At 41.9% G+C, this 19,693-nt stretch overlaps 1 protein-coding gene across 1 annotated transcript in view; it reads left to right on the forward strand.

Annotated features, from left to right (window-relative positions):
- The window catches only part of RNF213 (ring finger protein 213), an 88,907-nt gene that overhangs the window by 42,927 nt on the left and 26,287 nt on the right, over window positions 1–19,693 (forward strand). The window contains exons 23-36 of the mRNA XM_083598468.1: window positions 992–1,132; window positions 2,409–2,570; window positions 2,889–4,026; window positions 5,211–5,404; window positions 5,795–5,947; window positions 7,699–11,295; window positions 12,087–12,223; window positions 13,166–13,261; window positions 14,547–14,665; window positions 15,161–15,265; window positions 15,559–15,641; window positions 16,319–16,466; window positions 17,625–17,760; window positions 18,541–18,732. Coding sequence (XP_083454594.1) covers window positions 992–1,132; window positions 2,409–2,570; window positions 2,889–4,026; window positions 5,211–5,404; window positions 5,795–5,947; window positions 7,699–11,295; window positions 12,087–12,223; window positions 13,166–13,261; window positions 14,547–14,665; window positions 15,161–15,265; window positions 15,559–15,641; window positions 16,319–16,466; window positions 17,625–17,760; window positions 18,541–18,732 — 6,401 coding nt within the window. The remainder of the gene's footprint in view (window positions 1–991; window positions 1,133–2,408; window positions 2,571–2,888; window positions 4,027–5,210; window positions 5,405–5,794; window positions 5,948–7,698; window positions 11,296–12,086; window positions 12,224–13,165; window positions 13,262–14,546; window positions 14,666–15,160; window positions 15,266–15,558; window positions 15,642–16,318; window positions 16,467–17,624; window positions 17,761–18,540; window positions 18,733–19,693) is intronic.

Consider the following 19,693-nt stretch of genomic DNA (forward strand, 5'->3'; position numbering starts at 1 on the left):
AAGAGGGCCAGATTTGATGAAGTGAAGAGCCAACCAAAGTTGTTGACCTTTTTAAAGGATTGAAGTTGTTGAGGGTTTTTTAGGATTTTACCCCAGGAAATAAACTGCCACAGGGGCCAGATTAAACTGACTGGCAGGCCGGATTAGGCCCCCGAGACTTTGGGCATGCCTGTTTTAATTAAATATTTTGTACAAGCCAAGCTGTATTATACTCAGAGAATGGAACTTCCTATTTCAGTACCATCAACCATGGTCTTCTGGAGCAGCTGTCTTGAGTTGGGGGTTAGCTGCACTGCTTTGTGGTGGCTCCATCCCCATAAAGTCTTCAGTGTGCAGTATTTGATTTTATCCCTGTGCTGTTTAACTTCTACATGAAACTGCTGAGAGGGTTCACCTAGAGTTTTGAAGTGTGTTACCAGCAATATGCTGATGATATGCAGGTCTGTTATCTCATTTACCTTTGCAAGAGTAGCAGCAGATGTGGTAGATTGAAGTCTTGCCTTGGTAATGGACTGGATGAGAGCCAATAAACTGGCACTTAATCCTGATAAGGTGCTGTTAGTTAGTGATTGCCTAGAATGGAAGCATGGGGTTTGTCCGCCTCTGTATGAGGTTACACTCCCTTTGAAGGAACAGGTGTGTAACTTTACAGTACTTCTGGATCCCTTATTATCATGAGGCTGAAGTGCCCTTGGTGGTGCAGTGTACCTCCCATGAGCTTTGAATGGGGGCCCAACAATACCCTATTCAGACAGGGTTAGCCTGTCTTCTGATGTTTATTTTATGCTAACATTCACTTAGATTACTGCAATGTTTTGTAAGTAGCACTGAGCCATTTCTGTGGGAAAAAAGCAACTAGAAATATAATTAATAATAAATATTTTTCTCCAGTTTTGTCATATTGCCTAGTTTCACTCTGTGTGTTGAACTGGAATAACAGTGTGGGGGTAGTGAGACAAATCTAGTGTATTTATTCTCCTTACATACACAGTGTGATTCTGCAAGATACCTGAAATGGTTGAAAGACATAAAAGAGACTCATGGCTCTGTGGAGCAGTCATCTTTATCATTGGCAACAACAATCAATAGCAACGGAATCTACCAAATTAGGGCACCAGAGGAAGGCCAGAAGGTGAGACATTGCTTGAAAGTGTATGCTGCATGCTGTTTCAGTTTTTGTAGCCCTTCTGCTCATATTTTTCTAGCTATCTTCTTAATATCAAACAAACAACCAGCTGTAAATTGAAAGAGCTAGCAAAGGATAGTGTTCATATAAAAAAGTGAGTGCCGGTGTTCCAAACAATATTAATACTGACACGTTCTTTTCTGTTTGAGAGGGAAGGGGGAAGAGGACTTCTCAAGTAGCAGTGCTGGTTTTATGTACATTCAATAACTTTATTTATTTATTTTACCCAACCCACCTGACTGGGTTGCTCCTGCCACCTTGGGTGGCTTCCAACAAAAATACAAATAAAGGTGGGGGGACACCAAACATTAAAAGCTTCTTGAAACAGGACTGCCCTCAGATTCTACAAAAAATTATATACAGTGGTACCTTGGGTTACAGATGCTTCAGGTTACAGATGCTTCAGGTTACAGACTCCACTAATGCAGAAAGAGTACCTCGGGTTAAGAACTTTGCTTCAGGGTGAGAACAGAAATCACGCGGCCCCATTAGCTAAAGTAGTACCTCAGGTTAAGAACAGTTTCAGGTTAAGAACAGACCTCCAGAACGAATTAAGTTCTTAACCCAAGGTCCCACTGTAGCTGTTTAACTCTTTGATATCTGTTGGGTGTTCAGTATAGTGCAATGGGAACCGTTCTGTCAGCTCAAGCAATTCAGCTTGCCAGATGAAACATCCTCCCCTCTCTTCTCACCCCCCCCTTCTTCCAGCATGCTGTTCTGGAAGTTATCTCATCCCCTCTAGCCAATTGGGGGACCATGGGGTGTGTAAACTCCTGCTGGCCCCAGATTTTCAATTCTAGTTGTGGATATTTTTGGATAGAGTAATTTTGGTGTGGATTGAAGAGAGACCGATAGAGAGGGCATTTAAAGGGTATTTAGAGGATGCTCCCCACTTTATGTGATTTCACTTATGTGCAGAGTGGCCAAGAACGGATCTGCCATGTAATTAGGGGGATGCCAGTAATCAGCTAACCACTGCAGCCTCCTTCCAGTATTTACATGTAACAGCAAATAATGACTGCTTTCTAATGCTGCCAGTTGTTTATCATTGTTTCCAAGGAACTTGGAGCTTCCCACTGTAATAGTTTCTGGGTGTAGCTGATGCTTCTTTTTACTAATACCATTCAGTTGCCCTAGTTAGGTATAGCCAGAGGGGCTTTCCTTGTATAAGGAAGTAAATCAAAGATCAAATTTATTTGGAGTCATTATCATTTGTTGGAAGGTTTCTCTGGACACCGTCCTGTGCCTGACCGTCTCAGAAAGCCATGGTGGCCAAGAAGAGATACGGCAATACTCCCTGGAAGAGCTCCAAGAACTGATGAATAAGCTGATGCTGATGTCAGGAAAGATAGAACAAAGTACAGAAGTGGAGAAGTTTTCTGAGGTCAGTTTTCCACCACAATTTCCTATGTGTATCTTGATAGGGGTGTGGTGGGAAGGACAGAATGATATTATTTTGCTTCTGGCCACACCACATTTCTAGACTGCATATTGAGAAATTAATAGGAAATAATGTGCTCAAGAGTTCCCAAAATGTAATTTGAAGCTATCATAGTGCTTTGTTTTCTAATTGATAGTGCTTGGTTTTCTAATTGATAGTTTTATTATCATGATATCCTTTTCACTGACAATCTTGGTAGCATCTTCTTACTCAAAACACTTGCATCATATTCCCCATTGTGTTTGCTTAATCTACACCCAGGTATTTTCTAGCGTCCAGAGGCTTGCACTGTCTTTCATCGACCTTTATTCTGCTGGAAACATGCTTTTCCGCTCTTGGGTCGCTGATGTATATTGCTCACCCAATCATGAATTCTGCCTTAGCATGGACTTCAATTTAAATTCTGGTTATGCCCTTATTGGAAATGGAGACGTCACAGAAGTTCTGCCAACTGTTTGCCAAAAGATGGAGAGTTTCCTGGAAAAGTGGAACCAGTTTATGTTGGAGAAGCGATCCCAGTACTATTACTTGAATTACTATATGGCAGAACAGTTTGTATACTTGTGCAAGGAGCTTGGTTCAGAGTGCCCCAGTGAGGCTGCCTTAACGATGCTGTCATTTATAAAGCGCAACTGCAGCAAGCAAGATGTCCAGGAGGTCTCCGACCAAGTAGTATCTAAAAAGCCAAAGAGAAATTTTGCTGATCTGCTTGGGCTGGTGGCAAGAGGGAGAGAGTTGACTGTACAACTGGAACATATATGGGAGTCCTACATGAGAAGTATGGGCTCATTCCTTCCAGGCTGCCTGGACATTGAAACCCTTGGCATTTACTTGGCCACCCTGGCAGATTTGGAGAAGAGTGTTATGCGAAAATTGCCACAAGGTCTTCATGCTGGCAGGCCTAACCTCATTCTCTGTCCTCGCTCTGAGGTGTTGGCTTCAGCACTGGCCATCTACATGAACAGTCCAGGGGAGATGCTACCCTCTTATGATGAAGTCCTGCTCTGCACACCACAAACCAGCTATGAACAAGTGGCGCTGTTTTTGAGGCGGTGCCTCACTCCAGGCTATAAGGGGAAGAAGATTTACACCTTGCTGTTTGCAGATGAGTTGAGCTATGATGTTGGCTACAGGTCTGAGGAACTTTTCCAGAGTCTTCACTTTAATCACCATGATGATTATAGGCTAGTGATTCTCTGCAACTGTGAGAGAGAGCACTGCTATGTCCCTTCTGTCTTCAGCCAGTTCAAAGTTCACATGATCCCTCAGCAGCCCCTGAAGGACATTCAGGGCTACCTTGGGAATCATTACAAAGCAACACAGCCTCCAAGTTCATCGGCTTCTGTCTTCAAGGACCAAATGTGTGTTGGGATTGTAGCTTCTGAAAGAGCTGGAGTAGGTAAGTGAACTAAGTACATATACTTTTCTATCTATGTTTCAAAATGTGTAGACTAAAACTTGAGGGTTGAGAGTATAAAAACATTGTGTCTGTGATCTGTAGATCTAATTTCTAGCCTGTTAGATGATACCCACTCTGTGATATATCATGTTGGTCTTTCATTTCAAAAGCTTTCATTTCATTCCGTAGAGTATACATACTCCAGAGTAAAAAAAACAATGAGAGGGTCTAGTTTGTGGGTGACACCAAACTATTAATGATGACTTTGAATGAGGCTTTGAAGAGTTAATTTTTTTCCCACTAAATTGAATGAATGGACAACAAAATAGCAAATGAGTAATTTCCACTGAGGCAAAAAGTCTACTGCCACAGTGCATTCTAATGTAGTTTGAATGGGTGGTGGATACCCAGAAAATAAAGACATCTTGGGGTCTTGCTTAGGTTTCTGAATGAAAATGTCAATTCAGTATGCAGCAGCAGTTTTGGTTTTTTTAATGGAGATTAAGAAAGGGATTAACAGTATGTGTTGTATTCATGCACAATGTGTATGCAATGTTCCTTTAAGTACATCTAGACTCCCAGATCTACTTTCCCCTGGTTTCAAACTGATTTGTAATTATATCTGTATAGGTCATTATCAGAAGTTCCCATTGCTGAGGTTCAACAGACAACACAAAGCATTTGTTTCTCCATGCTTTGGGAGACTCAATAACTAAGGGGGGGGGACAGGATAGAGGTTTGGAAAACCATGCATGGTACAGAGAAAGTGGATTGATTTTAGATATATTTTTCTGCCTCTTTCATGCTAGAGTTTGGGGGTATACAATGAAATTGGTTAGCAGTGGATTCATGACAAGAAAAAGGATGTGCTTTTCACATGAGGTTTGCTGTTTCTGAATACCAGTTATTGAATTACCAGGGCAGACACTGGGTTAGGGTTGCTGTCTTTAGGCCTTATTGTGGTTTTTCTGTAAGTATCTTGATTGCCACTTTGAACTAGGTACACCCTTGATTTAACCCAACGGTGCTTTTCTTATGTTTTTATCTAAATTTGATTTCTTTTTTCTTGTTGTGGATGGAAAAGTCCAAACACTGGATGTCCTCAGTTTCCAGTCAGTTCACTGGGTTCTTATCTCTCTGTTAAAAGAACTGATAAAATGTGGTGTTGTTGTTACTAATAACAGGAAAATCTCTGTATGTAAAGAGGCTGCAAGAGAAAATGGAAGCAAAGTTGCAAGGCCGTGGAGTAATCTTAAAAACAATTAGGCTGATCGATCCAGATGTGGATGAAGGCAAAGTGATGAGAACTCTCCTCCCATTCCTAGAAAATCAGAACCAGAAACAGCCCATGATATTTCATTTTGATATCACCTCTTCAGTGAGTATATTGCTATTTTGGCAGAAGTTGTTATCAAATGTTGTGGAACATTTTCATAACTAGCTTTTTAAAAAAGGTCTCAGGAAGGAGCGTATTAAGTGGAGAGATAAGAGAAAGGGAGGCCATGCAGGATTTTGAACAGGAGTGACTACAGCTTTCATCATCCTTGAATATTGGCCATGTTGCTTGAAGCTGATGGGAACTGGAGTTCAGGATCATCTGTAGGACCATAGGCTAAGAAAGGGAAGCTTGTGCAGGATCTGGGAGTGGACAGGAAGACATCTCTTAATGTAATTGGGATCATATCAGTAGGCTAATCAGGATAAATAAATATTGATTAAATGATCTCTACTCGCTAATTTATCTACTTGAGTTTCTGTATTCTCCTAGGTCCAGACTGGAATTCCAGAATTTCTGTTCAAGCTGTTAGTTTTACAGCACCTGATAAATATAGATGGGAAACTCTGGCTGCGGAAACAGTGTCATTTGTATGTTATAGAAATTCTTGAACCATCACCACAATTAAAGAAAAGCACGAGATCAGTAAGTACATGTAGATATGTAACGACTATATAAATATTTACCCTAAATAAATATTTTTCAAGATAGATAATACAGTACAACCACTGTATTGTTTCATATACATCACAATCGTGCAGAATGTCAAGATTATTGTAGTGTTTATTACTTAGGGAAATTCTGAAGTTTAATTTTTCTTTGTAGTTTTCTGTGATCAAAAAGGAGGTTGTCAGATGCCTAGAAATAATGGTCTTAGCAGCTTTTTACTAGTATATTGCTTGGATTTGACATTATTTCTAGACAGTGGATTGATTAGTATTTGTATATTGATCAGCAATTATATTTAAATAAAACTATTTGTTCCCAAATTTTCAATATAGAGGCTCTTTGGAAATATTGAAAGAAGTCTAATTTACAATTTAATAAACAAAACCTACCACTCATTGTTAAGGGACACGGGTGGCGCTGTGGGTTAAACCACAGAGCCTAGGACTTGCTGATCAGAAGGTCGGGGGTTCGAATCCCCATGACGAGGTGAGCTCCCTTTGCTCAGTCCCAGCTCCTGCCAACCTAGAGGTTCGAAAGCATGTCAAAGTGCAAGTAGATAAAGAGGTACCACTCCAGCAGGAAGGTAAACGGCGTTTCCGTGCACTGCTCTGGTTCGCCAGAATTGGCTTAGTCATGCTGGCGACATGACCCGGAAGCTGTACGCCGGCTCCCTCGGCCAGTAAAGTGAAATGAGCGCTGCAACCCCAGAGTTGGTCACAACTGGACCAAATGGTTGGGGTCCCTTTACCTTTACCTTTACCTTACCACTCATTGTTAGCCGGAAAAGTAATCTTTAATTAATTTTTCATTCTGTATTATTAGCATAGGAGGACTTAAATAGCTTTTAAAAAATAACAGATGAACCCTTACCTTAACTCTCAACCCAACCAATTAATATGTGCTCTCTGGCTCTCTAATTCTGTGCATTCAAAAAGTCCCAGGTTCACTCCCTAGCATCTCCAGGTAAGCTGGTAAGACTTTTGCCTGAAATCCCGGAGAACCACTGCCAGCCAGTGTTGACAGTACTATGCAAGATGAATTAGCTGTCTTACTCCATATAAGGCAGCTTCCTGTGGTTAAGCAATTTGGTTCATTTATCTATTTCATTTAGATTATATTAGTTGGTTATTATATGAGAATTCACCTCTGGAAAAGTTAAAAATCTATATATACAAGTTGAGGGCAATGTATAGCTCAAGGTTCCAGCATGCTCAATCTTCTCCCAACACTATGCTTTATAGTAGGCTCTGGGGACAAATGCACAGCTCACTCTACATTTAGTCCTAAAACTTGTTATACATTGGGATTTAAGAACCCACCCTGTCATACTCCATTATCAACCATGATCCTGAACTATTTAACTAAATATGACTTAAAATTAAAATGAAATTTAATTTAATTATGTTGGTTTGTTCACCTTCACAGCTTTAATCTAGCTTCTCCTTTTTGCAGAGAGCTCCAGAATTGGATGAAGGGCTGGAACTTGATCTCCATTTCTACCTGTCAGACTTATGGGGCCAATTTAGCCAATATACATGCAATTTTAATTAGTCCTTCCCATATAAATGTTAGAACAGATAGCTAGCAGGAAGTAAAGAGTTTTGAGGATAGAAATATTTTGAGGCGTAACATAGTTTATAAGGGAGAAATAAATGTCCAGTCATAACATTCAAGAGTCTTTCACTTTATGATACCTTCCTATTCACTGCTTTCCCCTCTTCTTTTAGACTTTTCCAGGACTGAAATACAACTTCATGGATGTGTTCCCCAAAGTAACCTGCAGATCTCCCAAGGAAGTCCTAGAAATGAACATGCAGAGGAATCTGTCCTATGATTGCTCAGACCCAAGTATAGATCAGGAAGTGTTCCGTAGCGAAGCCTTTCAGAGACCCTACCAGTACTTGAGAAGATCTAGCAGAGGAGATTGTCTTGACACATTCCAATATAAAGAAGGCTCTGTTGAAGGGACACCAGAAGAGTGCCTGCAGATGCTCCTGATCCATTGTGGAGTGATAGATCCTTCCTGGTCAGAACTGAGAAACTTTGCTTGGTTTTTGAACCTTCAACTGAGAAATTGTGAAACTTCGGTGTTCTGTAATGCTGCTTTTGTCCACGACGCTTTACATGGCTTCAAAAATTTTGTGGTCACATTTATGATTTTAATGGCAAAGGATTTTGCTACACCATCTCTAAATATTTCTGATGAAAGCCCTGGGAATAAGTTTTTTGACATGGAAGGAGTCACAGAAAGAGATCTTGTTCCATTCCTTCTAAGGAAGAAGTGGGAGTCGGAGCCCCACCCATATATATTCTTTAACGAAGACTCTATATGTATGACATTTATTGGCTTTCATCTTCGGAAAAGAGTCAATGGTAGCATCGATGCTATCAATCCCTTAAATGGAAATGTCATCCGGGAAGGTGTGATGACATCTGATCTGTATGAGGGATTGCTGCATCAGAGAGTTCCATTAAACATTAATTTTGATGAACTCCCTAGAAATAAAAAAATTGAGACACTTTGCACAGTTTTGGGGCTCCAAAGACAAATGGATCCCGATGAAACATATGAGCTCACAACAGACAATATGCTAAAGATCCTTGCCATTGAAATGCGATTCAGGTGTGGTATCCCTGTTGTCCTCATGGGAGAAACTGGCTGTGGAAAAACCAGGCTAATAAAATTCCTGTGTGAACTACGTAGGAGCGGTGCTGATGCCGATAACATGAAGCTTGTCAAGGTCCATGGAGGCACCACAGCAGATGCAATCTATGCCAAAGTCAGGGAAGCAGAAGACATTGCTATTGACAATAAACAACAATACCAGTTTGACACCATCCTGTTTTTTGATGAAGCCAACACCACTGAAGCTGTCAGCAGCATCAAGGAAGTCTTGTGTGATCGCACAGTTGAAGGACAGCCTTTGGTCCACAACTCAGGTTTGCAAATCATAGCTGCATGCAATCCTTATCGCAAGCATACAGGGGAAATGATTCAGCGCTTGGAATCGGCTGGCTTAGGCTACCGTGTCAAAGCACAGGAGACCAAGGAAAAGCTTGGCTCCATTCCTCTTAGGCAGCTGGTATACCGTGTCCATGCGCTCCCTCCTAGCATGATCCCTCTAGTGTGGGATTTTGGACAGTTGAACAACGTTACTGAAAAACTCTATATACAGCAGATTGTGCAAAGACTTACTAGGTCAATACCAATGTCTGATGTTGAGCTCCAGTTAATAACAGATGTGCTTTTTGAGTCTCAGACGTATATGAGGCAAAGGAATGATGAATGCAGCTTTATCAGCCTCAGGGATGTGGAACGCTGCATGGAAGTCTTCAAGTGGTTCCACAGCCACAGTGAACTACTAATGAAACATCTGGAGAAGCAAGTTGCAGAGAGGAAGGCAGCTAAAGGTTTTGTCCAGCGAGACCCAGTCATTTGGTCCTTGGTTCTTTCAGTGGGTGTTTGCTACCATGCTTCCCTGGAAAGGAAAAAGGAGTACCGCAGAGTCATCAGCACCATCCTTCCAGAGCCATATGATAATGAAAAGGGAATCCTTGAAGAAATTGGCTTAGTTCAGGATCTTTTCTTGAGTGACCTACCTCTGAGGGAAACGATCGCCAAGAACGTGGCACTGAAGGAAAATGTTTTTATGATGGTTATCTGCATTGAACTTAAAATCCCCTTGTTTCTCATTGGCAAGCCTGGCAGTTCCAAATCTCTTGCCAAAACGATTGTGGCTGATGCCATGCAAGGCCAAGCAGCATATACTGAGCTTTATAAGGAACTGAAGCAAATCCATTTGGTGTCCTTTCAGTGCAGCCCACACTCTACGCCTGAGGGAATCATCAACACTTTCAAGCATTGTGCCCGCTTCCAAGAAGGAAAGAACCTAAAGGAGTATGTCTCTGTGGTGGTGTTAGATGAAATTGGCTTGGCTGAAGACTCCCCCAAAATGCCTCTGAAGACCCTTCACCCGCTCTTAGAAGATGGCTGTGTTGATGATGATCCACTCCCTCATAAAAAAGTTGGCTTCATTGGAATCTCTAACTGGGCGCTGGATCCAGCTAAGATGAATCGAGGCATCTTTGTATCCCGTGGAGAACCAAACGAGAAGGAGCTCATAGAAAGCGCAAAGGGTATCTGCTCTTCAGAACGTGCCGTCCTGCACAAAGTTGACCGTTTCTTTCCCATCTTTGCAAGTGCTTATGAGGAAATTTGCAAGACCCAAGGCAAGGAGTTCTTTGGGTTGCGTGATTATTACAGTCTCATAAAAATGGTGTTTGCTTTAACCAAAAAACTGAAAAGAGAGCCAGCTCCCTGTGAACTAGCAGAGATAGTTCTCCGTAATTTCAGTGGTAAAGAAGGTATTGAGGCCTTGAACATTTTTATGTCTAGGTTCTCGGATAAAGGAGATGTCATCCGTGAGGACATTGGTACAATTGATCTAGTTCAGCAGAACATTTACAGTGACTATGAGGATGGTGAATGCCGTTACCTGCTGGTGTTGACGGAAAATTATGCAGCCCTCCAGATCCTGCAGCAGGCTTTTTTCAAAGATACACAGCAGCCAGAAATTATTTTTGGTTCCAGTTTTCCCAAAGACCAGGAATACACCCAGATCTGCAGAAACATCAACCGAGTGAAGATCTGTATGGAGACAGGGCAGATGGTCATTCTTCTCAACCTGCAGAATCTGTATGAAAGCCTCTACGATGCCCTCAACCAGTATTACGTTCAACTTGCTGGTCAAAAGTATGTTGACTTGGGCTTGGGGACCCATCGAGTGAAATGCAGAGTGCACCCTAAGTTCCGTTTGATTGTCATTGAGGAGAAAGAGGTGGTCTACAAACATTTCCCCATCCCGTTGATCAACAGGCTTGAAAAGCACTACCTAGACATCAATACTGTGTTGGGCAAGAGGCAAAGAGACACTGTGGAAGAATTGAAGAAATGGGTGGACAGCTTCACAACAGTTGAAACAGAAAAATACTTTATGGGCCAGCAGAAATATACCCCTTCTGATGTCTTTGTTGGCTACCATCCTGACACCTGTGCCTCAGTTGTCTTGCAGGTGATGGAGAAGCTGAAAATGGATGCTTCCCCTCAGGAACTGATGCGAAAAGTACAAGAAGAAGCCAAGTTGGTCCTGTTAAACTGTGCAACGCCCGATTCTGTAGTCCGCCTTGGTGATTCACAGCTGGGTTCCTTTGTGGCAGATGACTTGGCCAGGGTATACTTTCAGCAGCAACATCACACTTCTCTTGCAGAGTTCCTTCGTGCTTGCCTTGGGACAAAGTCTAGGGGTCACACAATCTTTACTGAGGTGAGTTGTTCCATAATATTTATTTGTGTTTTTTTTAAAAAGCACATTAAGAATTTGTACTCCTTGAGGATGCCATGAGGCTGCATTTTGAGAAATGTATGGGCATTTTGGCATATGGAAATATTTCCCACATCAAATCTCTTCATCAATGCCATATTTTCCTTTATACCAAATGCAAAACCTGCTAAGTCTAAATGTGTGTGATTGAATGGAATACATTTTCCCCATCTATCCTTTTTATTTCCTTTCATTAATTGCATGGCTCTCATGACAGGCACTTACCTTTTTGTACTTTGCAAAGTACACACAGATAGTGCTGTATTATTATTAATAATAATAATAATAAAGTACCTAGATCAGGAATTAAATATTTGCACAGCAAACCACATTCTGTCCTCTTTAGTTGCTTAGTTGCTCATTTTTCCATTTTTGAATGAATTTATGAAAATTCACCAGCATTTTAATGTAAATTTCTCCTAATGAACACATTTTTGCACGGAGTTTTGACAAAAATATACACAGTTTTGCAAGCAATTTCCATAATATAATTGATTTTTGTGTATTATTTTCACTAATATATGCACTTAAATGCACACTTAACCCTGAAATATGTATTTGTGTAGAGATTTCCTTGAACTGCATTGCAAAATTCAGACAAATGTGACTTTCACACAAGTGTTTCAGTTCACATACTGTCTTGGAAAGTGCAAATCATGTAAGTCCACCTTTAAATGTGTTCTGAACCATATTCTTCCCCAACCCCTGAAACTCGATTTCTTCTTTCCTGTTAGATTTCTACTTTCTCCAGGCTCCTGACAGCAGCAGATACAGAGACTTTGAAGGCGGAAGTACAAGGCGAGTTGGGCAGCCTCAAAGTTCTGTTCTTGCAACAGTTTGACACAGAATACTCATTTTTGAAAGAGATTCGGTGAGTGTCCAATGTCCTTATAGACATAGCATGGTGTTCAGCTGACTTTTATTAAGAGTATACCAGAATCTAATGGACTTAACTTAGTCCTGTTTATTAATTTCAGTTGGTATAGGTAAAGGTAAAGGCACCCCCGACCATTAGTCCAGTCGTGACCGATTCTGGGGTTGCGGTGCTCATCTTGCTTTATTGGCCGAGGGAGCTGGCGTACAGCTTCCTGGTCATGTGGCCAGCATGACTAAGCCGCTTCTGGGAAACCAGAGCAGTGCACGGAAATGCTGTTTACCTTCCCGCCGGAGCGATACTTGCATTTTGACGTGCTTTCGAACTGCTAGGTTGGCAGGAGCAGGGACCGAGCAACGGGAGCTCACCCTGTTGCGCAGATTCGAACCCTGCCTTCTGATCGGCAAGTCCTAGGCTCTGTGGTTTAACCCACAGCGCCTCCCACGTCCCCCATACAGTTGGTATACCCTGAGAAAAACTTAGCTGAATTCTACATGATGGGTTGCATCCAATCCTAATCCTACTCAAAAAAGAAACATTCAAGTTAATAGACTAATTTATATTCATAAACTTCAGTGGGTTCATTAACTTCAGAGTAGAACTTGGTAGGCTACAACCTTAAATTGCCTGCAGTGCCAGGGGACATCTGCAGCCAGTAGCCTTTCCATTGGCTTACACAAAGGACCGCACTAAGAATATTCTCTTCCATAAACACTAGCAATTGAGGCAAGTATGCCCAGTCAATTAGGAACAGACAATATGAATGATTTTGTCATGCAGATGTTCATTCAGTTTTATTGTTAACCTGACTTCTTTTATGTGTATTTACTGGCACTGGATTTTAGTTCAATTATTTTTCTGCTTTCTTGCTAAATAAAAAGCCTTTAAACAACACATACATCCAACCAGTTTGGTGCAATCTTTGGGTTTTTCTTCCAGCAATTTTCTAGATGCTACGTCTGGAAGTAAAATCCTGATTATTCAGACACACTTTGAAAATGGATCTCTCAGTGCCCAGCTCGTCGCTTCAGCCAGGTATGTTGCATGTTAAGTGGCATGCATGATGCATTTTTCAGTGTTTTCATTAGAGCAATATTGAGCACAGGGCTAATAGGCATAGATGACATATAGTGTAAATAAAGGGTTGGGGGTTCCCCCCCCAAGGTCTGGCATAAGCTCTAAGAAATATAGGGGAGTGAAGATTGGGCAGAGGTGACTAACCATGTGGCAGCTGTGAAAAAGGCCACTTCCATGCTAGGGATCATTAGGAAAGGAACTGAAAGTAAAACTGCCAATATTATAATGTCATTATACAAATCTAAGGTGCAACTATATTTGGAATACTGTGCAGAGTTCTGGCCCTGTTGATCCAAAAGCAATACAGTGGCACCTCGGTTTTTTAACGTAATCCGTTCTGGAAGTCTGTTCGACTTCCAAAACTTTCGAAAACTGAGGATCAAAGGGCAGCTGGCAAATCTAATTGGGGGAAAAAATGAGAAACACTCCTTGGACGCCATTCCGAGGCATGTTCAAAAACAGAAGCAGTCACTTTTGGGTTGTTGGCGTTCGGTTTCCAAAACATTCGGCAGCCGAGACATTGGACAACCGAGATTTGACTGTATTGTAAAGTTGAAAAAAGTTCAGCAGATGGCTGAACTTTTCCCCATGAGGAAAAGTTGTAGCATTTCAGACATTTTAGAAATGGTGAGTAAATGTACATACAGTTATGTGTGGCATGGAGAAAATTGATAGTGAACAGCTTTTCTCCCTCTTTCATAATACTACCACTCATGGGTATCCAGTGAAGTCAGTTGTTGGGAAGATTTAGGACAGACAAAAGAATTGGCTCCCACAAGTGGCACTGGTGGCCTCTAGTTTGGATGGCTTTGAAAGAGGATTGGACAAATTCATGGAGGCTGAGGCTGCCAGTGGCTGGTAATCCTGATGGATACGTAGTACCTCCCCTGTGGAAGGCAATATGCCTTATGAATACCTGTTTCTAGAAACCACAGGAGGAGAGAGTGCTGTTGTGCTCAGTTCCTTCTTGCAGGCTACCTATAGGCATTTGCTGGGCCACAGCAAGAACAGGATGCTGTACTAGATGGGCCATTGTCCTGATCCAGTAGGCTTTTCTTGTGTTCTTATGGTGTATGTAATACTTAGTAGGCATCCTAATACTTTATGTTGGATGGAGTGGAAATGTAAGCTTTATGAATACTGAAATAATGATGGGAGATGTTGATTGATTGGTGGGTGCTTTATGATGGGTATTTAACCCTGCCGCGTGAAACTGATGGAAGCCATTTCCTCCCCCTTGCAGATACTCAGTTGTTAACGAAATCAACAAAACAGATCAGGGTGAAACCTCCGTGTTTGTGTTCTTCATCACTAAACTGTCACGAGCTGAAGGAGGAAGTTCCTATGTAGGATTTCAAGGAGGTAGAATTATCTGTGCATTTTTTATTATTAATCGCCATCGTATAATAAGCTAACAGTGGACTTGTGCTGAGTTATGATGGCCATCTAGCCTTTATTTCCCAAGGAGCTCAGGGCTTTGGAACAGGCTGGATGACTGCTAGTCTGGTGGTGTACCGTAAGTCTCAGTCCAAAGCGACTGAGCGCTGCTGAGAGTGCATAATCACACTTGCCATGTGGCGGTGGCAACTGCAAACAAACCTTACTTCTCTGCCACTATTACCTTGTTAAACCACCCTTCAGAGCTCTTTTGGATGATGAACAGCTAACCACTCTGAGGAGTGCTGTAATGGATTTTCAAAGCACGTTGTGAATAAAAGGTACCACAGATAGGGCAGGTCCTGTAGAGGTGCACAGAGAAACATCAGATTGAGATTTGTGGGATCAGTTTCGGTTACTGCAGCTTGACAATGTAAAGAGGTCCGACCACCAAGAAATGCTCTTGTTTTCTGTTGCTAGGGTTGTGGCAGTCTGTGCATATTGATGACCTGAGGAAATCCAAGGATATTATCTCTGATGTAACTGCCCTGAGAAATGTCACCATCAGCCAGCTCTTTTCTGAAAGTAAGAATGTGAATAAATGCATGTTGAGAGACAGTACACAAGTGAGAAAACATCTAGGCATGTCTGTATGTCTTGTGTTTTATATATGTATGCAGCATCAAATTTTGACAGAATAATTTGAGCTTACACTGTTGAACGAAGGACTACACCAGCCCCCACCAACCCTACCAATGATCAGGGATGGTGGAGTTGTAGTCCAGCAATAACTGGACAGTGTTATATTGACTATTCTTGCCCTAAGTTTATCAGCAGGCAACTTGCATCCCTGTATGACACCTTCTTTGTGGTTGCAGCTGTGATAATGGAGGGAATGGAAGAAAAGAAAGATGAGATGGGGGTGGAGAGGTCAGCAACATCTGAAACCCAAAAACTGACCGTAAGTTTAGATCCAATGTGTTTAATTCTATCCCTTGTTTCTTTGGGGCTAGATGGAGCCTATTTGTGCCTGCTCCATGAATCTCTGATACAAAATAAAGTTTCTTACAGACATTGGGAACAGACAATAAAGCACTTCCAAGAACATGATTCTTTTAGTATTTTTAATTTTTTCCCTATCTCATTCTAAATTATATAGGAATACTAATTCCATTCTGGTTTTTGTTGTTTTTGTTTTGTTTTTTGCTCTTTAACAATATATTGCACTTGTACTAGCCTAGTCCTCTTCACAGAGAACATTTATAATCAAGCCACTACCTTCCTTTAATCACCTCCAGAATAATTGAACTGAATATATCGCCTCCCCTACAGCATTCACTCTATCCTTGCTTTGCCACCTGCTTTTGCTAAAGCGCCATGGACGTTACTAGTCACCAACCTTTAGCAATATATATTTATTTTGGTTAGCATAACAACATGACCGGCTCTTTTTTTGTGTGTTATCTGGATGTGATTGCTCTTTCCTGAGCAGATTTCTTGACAAAAGTCCTGCAAGGAGGACCTCCAACAATTACCATATGTATTCTTTCTTTACGAGGGTAGCCTGTGGCTTGGACTTTGGTTTGTGCTGTTGCAGGATACTAATCGTCTTTTTTCTTTCCTGCTATTCCTGGAAAGACCCAAGTCTTGGACACCACCATTCTTCTACGGAGCTGTGTGCAAAGAGCTGTGGGCATGCTAAGGGATCAAAACGAGGATGCCAGCCGCAGTACTAAGAGAATTGAAATCCTCCTTAGCCTTCTGTCTCAGGAAGATGACATAAAAGGTATGAAGGACTAGAAGCACTTGGAAGTGGAAGGTATAGGAATGTGCAGGCCGCCTCCTCAATCCGATTTGGGTTGGGTCCCAGTTTGGGCCAGATTGATCTGTTCCACAGATCCGGATCAAAATTTGTAATTTTGGATCTCCCTGTCCCACTGGAGGGACAGGGCGACTTGCAGAGCTGATGTGTGGGGAAGCGACTTTAGCTGCTGCTCTAGCCCACACACCAGCTGTTAGACAGGAGGCCTCAGCAAAGCCCCTCTGCGCCTCAGGCTTGTGAGGAGACCCCAGAGCCCAAAGAGGATATCTTCTTCGGGCTCGGGGGAGGGTCTCCTTGTGAGCCAGGAGGGACTCTCCAGTAGGGCTTCATTGAACCACTCAGCTGAGAGGGGAGAGGGAAGCCTCCTGCCCCCCAACTGAGTAAGCTCTGATGCCTCTCAGGTTCACGCAAGGTGGGGGGTGGGCTTCATGCAACCACCTGACCCTCATTGCGGAGTAGTTTAAAGAAGTCTCCTTCCCCACCTTTGGCTTCTGTGAGTATAATAATTTCCAGCTGTATAATAATCTCCAGCTGCAAATTGTTTTCTGCTCAGCACACCAGGCACTGGTGATGGAGGGACTTAGAGCAGCGGTGATTTCCCTCGCAATATACCGCTGGGTGAAGGCGATATTGCGCTATGGGCCTTCAAACCGGTCCTTGGTGATATATTGATATATCGCCCAGGCCTACTCTCCAGGGTGCTCCCAATATATGTGATTTCAGTTACATGCACAGAGGCCTGGAACATAACCCCCATGTAAATTGGGAATTGTCTGTATATTTTGTGATATTTGTTCATTTGTGGGGGTTTTAAAAAGTATTTTAAAACTGTAACTTACCTTGTGTGCCTTCACAGAATGATGGGATATAAATGCAATAAATAAATATATTTATGTCCTAAATAGATTTTCCATATTTTATAATAGAATATTGATAAATGTAACTGCTTAACTATACAGCCATTCCTGCAGCTCTATAAATTATAATTTCATAGGGAACATTCATAACAGAAGAAGGGGGAAGCTAAAATTAATTTGTACTGTGCAGAGCTTTTGCTTCAGAACTTGAAATTTAACCATAAGTAGTGCCAGTTGGCAAATTTTATGCTGTCTTTCCCCTCAGCCTCCTTCCTGAAGATAACAAAGACTCGCCTGTTGAGCCTTTTGGGGAAGCAAGAAGAAAATGTTTACACCATGAAAGAGTGGGTACGCCGAGAGGCATCAAACCTCAATGCCCTCCAAGAAGCAGGAACTTTCAGGTATACACAGTAGTTAAATCACTACACTTTTTCCAGCTCTAAAAAAGATAAGTCATTATCGAGGAAGCTCTTTGTACATACATGTTTAGGATATTTTAAGTGTACGTGGAGGGGGTGCTGATTTTACTTGCAACTATATCAAGTGCTGCTTCAGAGGGGTCCCCTGATCTCTAAATGTGTTTGCAGGAGCCTAAAAAGCTGTGTTCTTCTTTAGATCTCAGCTGTTCAGTACATTGCAGTGAGTGTAACTGGGTACAATACTGAAATCAAAAGCGTTCACTGGAAGCTATGTTAATATTTGGCTGTCTTTCAAAGGATTTGAATCCATTTTTGCTGGTACCATTAATCCTGGAAGTAAAATATGTATTTACTTTGCTTCAAAGACACAATTTGACAGGTTCTAGGAATAGTTGAAATGCAGAATTAGGTTCCTTCATCAACAGATCTCAAGGCAGTTCACAAGATAAAAATACAAGATAAAAGCAAAACTAAACATAAACAACAACAACAAAAATACCTCCCTCCAACCAAACACATTTAAAAGACTGTAGAATGTTAATCAACCAAAGGCCTGATTGAAGAGAAACCTTTTTGCTGGGCGCCTGAAAACATATAATGAAAATGCCAGATGAACGTCCCTAGGGAGAACATTCCACAAGCACTTTTCTCCATAACATTCTCCCTTGAGATGTTCAATCAGAATGTTCCTGAAGGAGTTTATGCCTTTCTTAATATTGGGTATTGCCTTTTTGTTTCCTTTACCTCTCTTGACACTTGCAGAGACACCCTGTGGAAGCGGGTCCAGAGTGTGGTGACTCCATTTATGGCCTATATGTTGTCTGTCCTAGACAGTGACTGCAACCTGGACCTATTGGTCAGACCAACAACAGAAAAGTGTGTGAAAGCTCTGTGGCTATTCATCTTTAATGATCTCAAGCTGCTGGACATCCCTTACATTATGGGCCAGAACAAGTAAGTGGCATAAAGAAGGCATGAATGGTTGCCAATGAATTGATGGCTTGCAAAAATGTGAATGGTGAATGTGATTTTGATTCCATGTGAGGGACTTATCTTGAAAGCTGCTTATTCGGTTAGCCCAAAAAACAAAACAAAAAAACATGCCAGTTGTATGCCATGATGTTTTGGCAGCACATTTCTCTCTCTCTCTCTCTCTCTCTCTCTCTCTCTCTCTCTCTCTCTCTCTCTCTCTCTTGCCAATAAATTTTTATTATTTTCATTAAGCATACACTTATGATACACATATGTCACATAGTTACCTTTAGCTCTGCCGAGCTTCTGACCTCCCTCCACCCCTTCGGCAAGTATCTTATGTCTTCTTACATCGCGTGTTCTATTGTTGTTGTTGTTGTTGTTTAGTCGTTTAGTCGTGTCCGACTCTTCGTGACCCCATGGACCAGAGCATGCCAGGCACTCCTGTCTTCCACTGCCTCCCGCAGTTTGGTCAGACTCATGTTTGTAGCTTCGAGAACACTGTCCAACCATCTCGTCCTCTGTCGTCCCCTTCTCCTTGTGCCCTCCATCTTTCCCAACATCAGGGTCTTTTCCAGGGAGTCTTCTCTTCTCATGAGGTGGCCAAAGTATTGGAGCCTCAGCTTCAGGATCTGTCCTTCCAGTGAGCACTCAGGGCTGATTTCCTTAAGAATGGATGTGTTTGATCTTCTTGCAGTCCATGGGACTCTCAAGAGTCTCCTCCAGCACCATAATTCAACAGCATAAATTCTTCGACGATCAGCCTTCTTTATGGTCCAGCTCTCACTTCCATACATCACTACTGGGAAAACCATGGCTTTTACTATACGGACCTTTGTTGGCGTGTTCTATTAATTTAGCTTTATATTTGCCATACGTTGTAAGAGTTATTCCAGTCCTTTGGCAGCACATTTCTCAGTGGGCATGACTTACGAGCCAGATC

The sequence above is a fragment of the Podarcis filfolensis genome, assembly GCF_964270895.1.
Source record: "Podarcis filfolensis genome assembly, chromosome: 2".
NCBI classification, from domain to species: Eukaryota; Metazoa; Chordata; class Lepidosauria; order Squamata; family Lacertidae; genus Podarcis; species Podarcis filfolensis.